The 9,826-nt window shown below is 47.5% G+C and overlaps 1 protein-coding gene across 1 annotated transcript; it reads right to left on the reverse strand.

The window, feature by feature from the left end:
- Window positions 1-855: 855 nt before the first annotated feature.
- Window positions 856-9,140, reverse strand: EIF2B5 (eukaryotic translation initiation factor 2B subunit epsilon). The gene is made up of 16 exons (XM_074366925.1): window positions 8,903-9,140; window positions 7,656-7,780; window positions 6,643-6,828; window positions 6,374-6,551; window positions 6,204-6,284; window positions 5,847-5,924; window positions 5,265-5,577; window positions 4,211-4,356; window positions 3,866-4,007; window positions 3,642-3,743; window positions 3,351-3,458; window positions 3,135-3,225; window positions 2,702-2,825; window positions 1,994-2,119; window positions 1,458-1,568; window positions 856-1,282 (listed from the first exon to the last, which is right to left on the reverse strand). The coding sequence occupies exons 1-16, from the start codon at window positions 9,095-9,097 to the stop codon at window positions 1,223-1,225; spliced, it is 2,166 nt and encodes a 721-aa protein (XP_074223026.1). The 5' UTR covers window positions 9,098-9,140; the 3' UTR covers window positions 856-1,222.
- Window positions 9,141-9,826: the final 686 nt, after the last annotated feature.

The following is a 9,826-nucleotide window of genomic DNA, read 5'->3' on the forward strand; positions in this document are numbered from 1 at the left end:
CAAGCTCAAAAAGATAAGATAGAAGGGCATGTCTCATGGTTGAGGTTAAAAGAGACAATATAGGAAGATGACAAACCGTAGCTCTACAGTCCAATAACAAATCCTTGCGCTATCAATTACCAATTACGGGACCTCTGTGAACTTCAGGCTCCTCACCTGAAAATGGGGTAAGACTTACTTCACAGGGCTGATGTGAAGGTTAATTACAGTAACACATGAAAAGTATTTAGCAAAATGCCTGTCATACAGCAAACACTCTTAATATTAGGGGAAAGCTTATTTCGCACGATCTTCCTCTGTTCTTAGGATAACCATTGCTGGCTTGGGGTTGTATTTGCCTCTGCAAAAAATTTCCCTTCACTGTATGTTGAAGCAAAAAAATTCTGGATTGTGAGGCTCAAGTTCTTAGCTTTACCCTCCAAGAGTCATAAGACCTTGAACAAATTTCCTTGTTTTTAAGATGAAAAGTAGCCCAGCTTTCCTGACAGTAGTACCGGATCAACTGGACAAAGCACTGGACAAAGCACGTGAAAGACTGGCAGGTGTTAATGGGCCTTACATATGCTCAGCATTATCACCTCCTGAGAGTTTGGACTAGGACTCTCTTATGTAAATAGGTTCAGGCACACCACTCCAGGACTTCAAATTGGTCCAGAAAGGCTAGAAAACCTACCAGTACCATGAACCTTGGCGATGGTCAATTAGCGAGGCACCACAGTACCACCTAGTGGCCACAACACCCCTCTTCTTCCTCTCCACCAGGTGTTAAGGAAAGGCTACCTTGTCAAAGAGGTTTCAGAAGTCTGTGGTCATCTACTTCAAGGGCTGATCAGTCAGAGTTGGAGAGAAACCAAGTATACCTCTCTCTGTTTTTTAATATCAACAAATACAGGCATCAGAGAGGGCCAGCTGCTCTCCGCTGTTTCCTGTGGGGAAACCAGAGCACAGAGCTGTTCCTCTGGCCTTCCTCTAACTGCAGGGCCTGCCTAGCTCCTCCTTAGACAGAGCTGTTACCCAGCCCAACTTCCCTCATCCCAACTCCCCAGTATGGATGGCAGGCACATGGTTGCTGGCGGTGGGAAGAATACTGTAGTTCCAGCCTCTGCTCCTTTAAGTCTCAGCTCATGGTGGCACTCATCCCTCTGCAACTGGCCTCTCACTTGCCCTGGCCCAGAAACCAGGAGGGCAATCAACCACACCCACAGGAGCAAGCAGTGTAACTTCAGTCATCTTCAGATGACTCTTCTTCTGCCTCTTTTAGCCACTGGATGAACCTCTGCAGCTGTAAGGAAGCATAGTGGAGAGCTGAGGGAGGGGCACATAACCCTCCCCTGTTCTCCTCAGCAGACAAACAGCTCTAACAACCAGAGTCCCAGGGACCAGCCACCCTGGAGTCTAGGGCCAGGAGCCAGGGAACCAGACAACCACTGCAGTGAGAGGAGGGCAGCTTGACTCACCTGCTGGTTTTTGCGCAACTGCCGGCCCTTGTCAGTTATGTCCCTTTGGCTGAACCAGCTCAGGATTGTTTCCTCAGCCAGGATCTCCAGCTGGTAAAAAGCCATCAGTACCTGCAAAAGGCCAGCAGAGATCTCAGGAGCCTTGCTGGGCCCAGCAAGATAGAATGGATAATAGAGGAAGAGGAGACAAGATCTTAGCCCCTCTTTCTACCAAGCCTTCAGCCCTCTTCTACACACCGAGCAGCCTCCTCCAAAATGGACAAGAATAAGTACCACTCTGATACTGGGACAGGTCTAACTTCTGGAACTATTGCTGGGTAGTGCTTTGCGCATTCTGAGGGCAACCTCCAAACAGCTGCCTTCCTAGCCTGGCTCCAAGCTGTACTATACCAGCAATAAGCACAACACTAGGGGTGGATGATGCAGTTAACCAAACTCCACACGGATTCACGTCAGCCTGTTCTGTGTCTCCATGGAGGTCACCAAGGTCTGTTCCAAAGCAAATGCAGGACTATGAGGCTCGAACTGGTATTCACCTTGGCCGAGGAAGTAATAAGAGCTTCGTGCTCCAGGAAGAAGTCCTCTATGGCTGCCAATGCTTCCAAATGATCAGCTGCACGCTTCACGTAGTTCCTAAAAACAGGGCTCCAGGCCTTGAGCAGCTGTGGAAGGAAGGGGAAAACTGCAATGTATTCCTGAGCATGCACCTATACCTGGACAGCAAAGAAAACCAATATTGATAACCTGGGTCTTTCAAGACAAGAGAGAGATGATACAGATGATACAGGCTCTGTGGAATTATGTCAGAGGGACTTGCAAGTTGTTGGCAGTCAGGATTGGGGAAAAGGAGAAGACTTCCCAGGGAGGGTGAAGGGGTTCAGATGCTGCAGGCTGCCTCAAAATATCTGTTCCCATCCTAAAGGTTTATCTCATCCTGGGTCAAATCATTTCACTCAGAAACCATGACAGTCCAGGTCTATTCTGGGTATATCTTTGGGGTCTAGTATGGTCTCAATGCTGGGGTCTCAAAGGTCACTCAGTACTGAATCCAGTTTGACTCCCCTGGACCACCCAAACCAGCTCTAGAACCCAATCTGTGTCCAGAGGCAAGGAGAAAGGAACCACATGTAACATATATCCTACAATAGGACCCTCTACTTCTGATTTCCTTTAAAGTCAAGTCCAGCAAGGATGTGTATCTGTCTCCACCCAACCCCCTGTACCCAGCCCCAATCTTTGCTTACAGGAATCAGCAGGGCACAGTAGCGATTTGGGTCAAGTGGGGAATCCATTTGTTGCAGGGGGAACTCCAGGATCACGTGGCTCAGTACCTGCATCACCTCCTTTAGGCTTATGTTGTAGGCATACCTGTGGGGAGATTGGGGTGACACTAGGGCCTTCACTGGCCCTTTCAGCATACTGTAGGACTATGACTTTGGCAGGATACCTGGGGAGATGAAGTCAGATGGAACAGGGAAGGGGAGGGTTTTGGAAGGGGGAAGTCCGCTACTACACAGAGCTAGAAACTAACGTTCTCCTTGCTCCACATGCTACTGGTTTTGTCCAGTTGGGGTGTTGAGGGAAAGAAAGGTTCCCACTTGGGCAAGTTAACAGGAGAGAAACTCTACCTGCCTGGGATTACCCCAAGGAGAAGAGAATAGGGAGGGGTGCTCTTACTTGAGAGAGTTGATCTCTAGGACTAGATTGTCACAGGAAATGTTCTCCTCCTTGCCCCGCTGAAGTGTTCCCAGGACTTCATTCTGGAACACTAAAATGAAAGCAAGAATAAGTTCATGGGCCAGTGATGCTTTAAGTCATCCAGTCCTGACTTTATATGAAATCAAACTGGATGTCTTCCTCTCTTGTCCAGACACTGCTCCCCTGGCCACTCACCTTTGATGTCATCCATCTGTGGGGAGCCTGCCCGGCTGTCTAGTTCCTCAGAATCCATACTATGCTCACTTTCAGTTTCACTCTCTTCTTCCATGTTGATTTTGAGTCCTGAGAATCCATAAGAGTGAGAAAAAAGAAAAATAAGGAAAGAGCCATTGACAGAGAGCAATGTATCTGCTCTGTCTTCATGAATAAAGTAATTAACCAGTAGTCTGATTCTGAAGTGGTCAATCTCCTTCAAGGTATTTTGACCTAGAAGGGCAGGAGTGGCAGGAATCAGGGCTAGCTCACCCCACAGATTCTGCCGTAGTTCCTCCTCTTCCTCCTTGTTCATGTCCGCAGCTTTCCAGAGGTAGCCCTGGCCTGCAACTCCAACTTCTGCTGGATTGTAACCTGGAAAAGGCACTGATCTTTAGCAAAGGCCCAGCAGAAGCACCAATCCCTTAGGAGGAAACACTCATTTTTTTATGGGGCAGAGAGACACACAGATGCCCCACACCTGCTGAGCCTCACACCTTTCAGCTTCACTTTCTCCTTTTCTTGGTCAGTTCCAGAATCATCACTGAACTGACCATCATCCTCATCGTCCTCCGCATCTGGAGGGTGCAGAGAGATCACTGAGCCCTCAGGCAGCGTGATACTTGGGCCCACTACCACCTGGAGGAGACAAAAGGAGTGGGTGGCACAGATCCATTAGTGTGCTGGGGAAAAGTACAACCTGATAACGAGAGTGAGTTTAGTAGAAGTAGAAGACAAATGAAACCACTGGATTTGGACTCTCAATTCAGAGTGGACTGGATGGATGTAATGCCCTTTCTGGCTCAGCTTGGGGCCTGTGTGCAGTGTGGAGCAGGTCTTACCTGGGAAGTGAGGACACAGCGTGGCTTCAATATAACATTTTCTTTGACCTCAGCATTGTCACAGAGCAGAGACTGATGGATCTGTGCTGCAGCAGCCACACGAACGCCCTGCCACAGGAACGCCCGGTCCAGTACCACATTATCACCTGGCTCAGGACAGAAAGGAAGGATTCCTGGTCACTCAGGGCTCTGACTACAGCCCAGGGCCATTCATGGAGGATGGGGCTGACTGACACCAGCACCGCTACTACACAGAGCTCTACTACTCCATGCTCAATTAACCAGAAACACCTTCTCCTCCTTTAAGCTCAGGCCTGAGGCTAGAACACTGCTCAGCCTGACTACCCTCCACCATGTTTATAGCAATTACAGACTACATACCTTAACCTGAGAACCGTCAAAATTTCTGGGGACCCCTTGAACTCAAGAAACTAATTAGAATCACATTCATGTCTCAGAGTAGAACCAAATTATTCCACCCTTTCTTGTACATTTTAGAATTAGAATCTTATTGTTCTTTTAAAGAGGTAGTTCCATTAGAAGCATCACATTGTTACAACCACAGTGACTTACTAAGAGTAAAAAGAACACTAGAACTACAATCATAATACTCAGATTCAAGTCCCAGCACTGTCTCTTATTAGCTATGACCTTGGCTGAGAACCTCTTTCAGCCTTTTTACTTATCTATGAACTGTAGATAAATAATACCTACCTCACAAGGCTTCTGTGAGGATTAAATGAAATAATGCATGCAAAAGCCCCTTGTAAACTGCAATGCACTAAATAGATGTTATTATTGCATGTTAATTAACCACTTAGTTCTGAATGTGAAATACAGAGTACCCTGGAATGTGAAGAGTCATCCAATAACAGGCTCACAGGCCACAAATTAAAGTATCACTGTCTTTACATCCCTGTCTCCTCCTTTATTAAGGCAGGTACTCTAGTTCCTTATTCTTAGGGACCATCCCTCTGTATCCTTTTCTGGAGACCTGGGGCCCCCAGGTTCCTGCTCCTCTGATTGCCAGTTTGACTTCCCAACCTGTGCTCACCAATGTGACAGCCGGGGCCAATGACACTGTTGGTGATGGAGCAATTGCTGCCAATGACAGTGCCAGAGCCCAGGAGCACATTTTCCTCCAAGATGCTGCCATGGCCCAGGCTGACCTCAGGCCCCCGGTAGATGTTGTGCCGAGAGTGAGTGCAGCTTTGGGCTGCACTGTCAGTGAAGTTCATCTCTGGGGTGAGAGGGTAGACCCATCGGCGGATGACATCAGCACAGACAGCAGCATACATGTGTAGGTTAGAGACCCGGGCACCATATTCCTTAGTTGTCACGTGCATGTGGATCTGGTTTCCTAAGATCTGAATGGGATGAGAAAAGGGATGTCATACAAGTAAGCAGGAGAGGAAGAACATCTCCAGGTATAATGCTTTTCTAACCTTCTTAAGTTCCCCACTGCCTCTCAATGTCAGAGCCAAATGGCCTGAGACTTTGTGTACCACTTCCCTCTCCCCTCCAGCTCTTTTTTTCCCTCCTAAGGGTCAATAAAAAATAAAAGGGGACCAAAAGTTACCAGCATGAGATAAAATCATAGCCCTCTTCTAAAGAGGAATTGGGAGCCTTTTCTTACCTCCTCATTCACTAACAGGCCTCGCACAAAGTCATCTCGGGTTTGGTAGTCGAAGTTGTCTGTGAAGAGTTGAGCCACCTGTTGGGGGAAGTCAGAGGGGGCCAAGGTTAAGTGCTATTCTCTGGGAGCAAAGATAAGGCCCCCAGAGACCTATCAGACACTATGACAGCAGGACATGGGCTAGAATCCCAAAAAGGCTGCTAATGAAATATTGGGGTCAAGATGATTGTACCTACTTGCTGTAGAACAGATAAGAGTATGAGGGCGAAGAAATACACCCTGGCTTTCTAAGAGGGTGATCATACACCCTCAGAGTTCTACTCTTTGGATGTGCAGCCTTGGCCCTAAAGAGCTCACCTGAGGAGAGCAGATGCTGATATGACAATCCAGTAAATCATAGCGAATCTCCACTCCATCTCCACTGCCCCGGAATAAGCTCTGTGGGGAGAAGTTACAAGGACTTTAAGTTGTCTTTCCTGCTGAAGACTGTCACCTTCCCACTTCAAGGACCCCAGATACCTGCATACCAGGGGAAAAGAAAAACGTCGGAGGCCTTGAGTCTTCTGGAAATGGAGAACCCGGTTTGTGGCACTATCTACAGCCACTACCACGTTGTCCTCGGGGCAACGAGCTGGGTGGCTAGGGGATGACTCCTTGAAGATCATTGTCATCACAGATACATTTTTTTCTAGCTTCCGCCTCAACCTATAAAGGATAGGAGGGAGAGAGCTGCAATAAAGCAGTCTTAGGGCTCTGCTGGTCCCAAACCTTGTCTCTACCATTTCCCCATCCTGACCTGTGTTCTTCCAGGGCTCTGGTAATACTGATGTTTGAGATGACATCCCCATACACCAGAAGGAAGTCAGAGCGCACCAAGGCCTTGGCATCAACGTCACGGAGAACATCCCCCAGTGATCTATATAGCTCTGATGTAATTATTCGAACTACATTGAGGGATGTAGGGCGGCACCACTTGGATTTCCTAAAGGAAGAGGGGTGAGGGGGATGAGTAAATCAAGCATAAAGATCATGTAGAGCTTCCCTATTTCTCCCACATTTGCACTCCTTTGCTTTGGCTTTTTTTGGGTTCCTGCCAGCGTCCTTGACTTCAAAGAGATTTATGAACTGTAATGAATGGTTTCAGCATAGTCTGTTCTCAGTCTTGTTTTATGGGTTAGAGAAACATGGTTACTTCCTCTCCATACCCTGACCCCAAACATGGATTTGAACTAAAAATCCTGCTGAGACTTGGGTTACAAAGTATCTTGGGAATACACTTTTCATGTTACTCTTCTCCTTTCAAAGCTCATACTAAATTTAGGAACTGTCTGATGAAGATCATGCTAATATCCTAGACTCTATTTCCCAAACTTCCATAAACGCTGAGAGTCATTCTTTTTCAAAATGACTTCACCAAACATTTGTTAAGTGTTTACTATTTGCTTGGTACTAAGCTAGGCACTGGGACTACAAAGATGAGGAAGAGCTCAATATTTAGAAGCTCAGTGGAAAAATAAGGATGTTACTCTTGTTACTTGCATATTGGAGCCACTAAATAAAAAGGAAAACCCAGTGGGACCAAACTTTGCAAGTAAAATTCAGAAAAAAGCAAAATGTTTTTCTTTAATCTTTGTCACAGTGCCAGCTGCTCACCTAAGTGAAGAGAATGCCCTTAGATCTTATGATGGGATCCAAATGGACACTTTTCTCCCTCACAATTTCCCTTTATTTAGTTACATCCATCCTAAGGAAACTGGAAAAAAAAAAAAAAAAAGGTAAAACATGGAAAGAAAAGTTGCAGAGCCTTACAACAAATGGTCCTTGATTTGAGCAGCCTTCCAGCAACAAAAGACAAAGGTTTCCTGTACACCTGTGGCAGTCAGAAATTCCAGAGTGTAGTCAATTAGTGCCACATTGGCCAGGGGCAAGAGGACCTGGAGGGGAGGAGATGAAGAACAGTCTGAAGTCTTGAGTCCATGAGGGTACTCTGGGTACCATTCTTTCTCCCATTTCAGTTACAGTTTTCACTCGTCTCTCAGTGTTTTCACACACACAAATTTTACTTTATCTTTCCTATTTAAAAGTAATCCAGGCTCCTACCTTTAATGTTCATGGCATGCTCTAAACATCAGAGTCTAATCTGTTGCAGTTTGGATATAGTAAGCATGGAATCTACTTGCTTAGCATCAGACACAGAGCTACTACAAGTACAGCAGACTACCCCTGAGAAAAAAGAACACTAGAAATCAATCAAATCTTCAGAAAGTTAAGTACCATAAAGCCTTTTTTCCTATAAAATTTCCTTCCTTGATCCCCTTCTAAGAGTCATCCCAATCACTTGTCCAAAATAAAGAGCCATTAGACTATTTTGGGGAGCAGGGAGTCAAAGAGGATTTTTCCTGAACCGAATACAAATCCCTTTCTTTTGAACTGGGGACTGCTGAATGACCCAGCAATCCCTAGGACTAGCTCAGTCCAATTCCCCAGTGTCTAGACAATACAGTGGATATTGGCAACCAGCCACTAAACCCGTTCTGTTCTCCTTTTGACAGATGGCACTAGCTGTCATTAAAACCTGGAAAGAAAAAAAGCACACTGTTCAAGATCCAAAACAGCTGTTACTATAGGATCAGACCAGTTTGCTCTTTTTTTAGGCACATGACCTCCCTTTTGGAGGCAACAGGAAATGACATTCCCTTTTACCTAAGGATCTCTTTCCTCTACAGAAAAACAGCGCAGCCTCCGCCTGGGGCACTGAATCACTGTGTGAAGGCTTCTCACAGGCACCGCTTCTACATTCGCCCTCTGCAGGAATCCTTAACCTGAGGTGGACAGCACTACGAGTTCCCAAATCTGCCACTCACTCACTGGGCCAGGCAGTCATCGGGGCTTTAGACGGTCTCTCCGCCTTCCTCCCAACCAGTTAAACCTGATTTCTGGGAAACGGAGTGCACACAAGTGCTTCCAGAGCCCGCTTCACTAGACAATCGAAAGGATAACTTGCTGAAGCCTCGCCACCTCTGGGCCCTCTGGCAGCTCTCGCGCGCGGCGCTCACCCGAGGCTGGTCCTTGGAGATGGGGAAGAAGCGGCGGTCGAAGCTGTCCGCCACCAGAACTGCTTGTAGGGGCGGCGGTGGTTCCTCCTCCGCCCCTCTGGCTGCCCCACCGCCGCCGCCTCCCGGTCCGCTGCCGCTGCGCTTGCTGGCGCGGGCGGCCACCGCAACAGGCGGCGCTACCACAGTAGCCGCCATCTTCTTCCCTCACGACCACCACTTCCGCACGGAAACTGACACCGCACGCGGTAGTGGACAAAAAGGCCCAGCACTCGAAACGCGAAAGACTAGCGAAGGGAGGGCGGGTGGAGCCGAGGAGAGAGGAGTGCGCATGCGTCTCCCCTGAGCGCCTGAGGTGTGAGCAGGAAGGAGCTGGGCGTGCTAACCCAGCAGCCTGGTTGATGGCCTGTCGAGGCGCCTGGGTGATGGCGTCCTATGGATTGCAGACTCCATCTGCAAGTATAGCCAGCCGTCATTTGTACGTGAGCAAGCTCAGACTCTTGTGGGATAAAGAGACTTGTGGTCTCTACGAAGCGGCGAGATCCTTTCTGGATATATAATCTTCCCCGCCTCAAGCACGTTAAACGTTGTGGTCCTCCGTCTTCATTCTCTTCACCTCGGCACCTTGGGGAGTCAGACATTCCTTTCCCTCAGGGCACTCGCAGTCTAGATAATAGAGAACGTGGAACAAGGAGAGTAGTAATTCTGCTGAATGCTGATTGTGGCCAGGAACGATACAAGCATTATCTCTTTTAATTAGTCACACATCTCTGCTGGAACGTCTTATTCATTCGTTCAATAGGCATTTCTTTAACTCTCACTGGGGTGAAGTTCACCCAGCTAGTAAGTGGAAGAACTGGTATTGGAACCCGATCTGTATGACGTCATAGCTCCACAACCTTTCTGCCAAGTTGTGTGTGGATAAGA

The sequence above is a fragment of the Camelus bactrianus genome, chromosome 1 (assembly GCF_048773025.1).
Source record: "Camelus bactrianus isolate YW-2024 breed Bactrian camel chromosome 1, ASM4877302v1, whole genome shotgun sequence".
Classification (NCBI taxonomy): domain Eukaryota; kingdom Metazoa; phylum Chordata; class Mammalia; order Artiodactyla; family Camelidae; genus Camelus; species Camelus bactrianus.

Bases quoted from the DNA above. Each gene is read 5' to 3' on its own strand.
- EIF2B5 (XM_074366925.1), bottom strand. From the start codon at position 9,097: ATGGCGGCTACTGTGGTAGCGCCGCCTGTTGCGGTGGCCGCCCGCGCC. The intron at 6,552-6,642 runs GTCAGGATGGGG...TATCCTTTATAG, and splicing joins AGAGCCCTGGAAGAACACAG to GTTGAGGCGGAAGCTAGAAA. The intron at 3,226-3,350 runs GTGAGTGGCCAG...CTTTCATTTTAG, and splicing joins ACAGATGGATGACATCAAAG to TGTTCCAGAATGAAGTCCTG.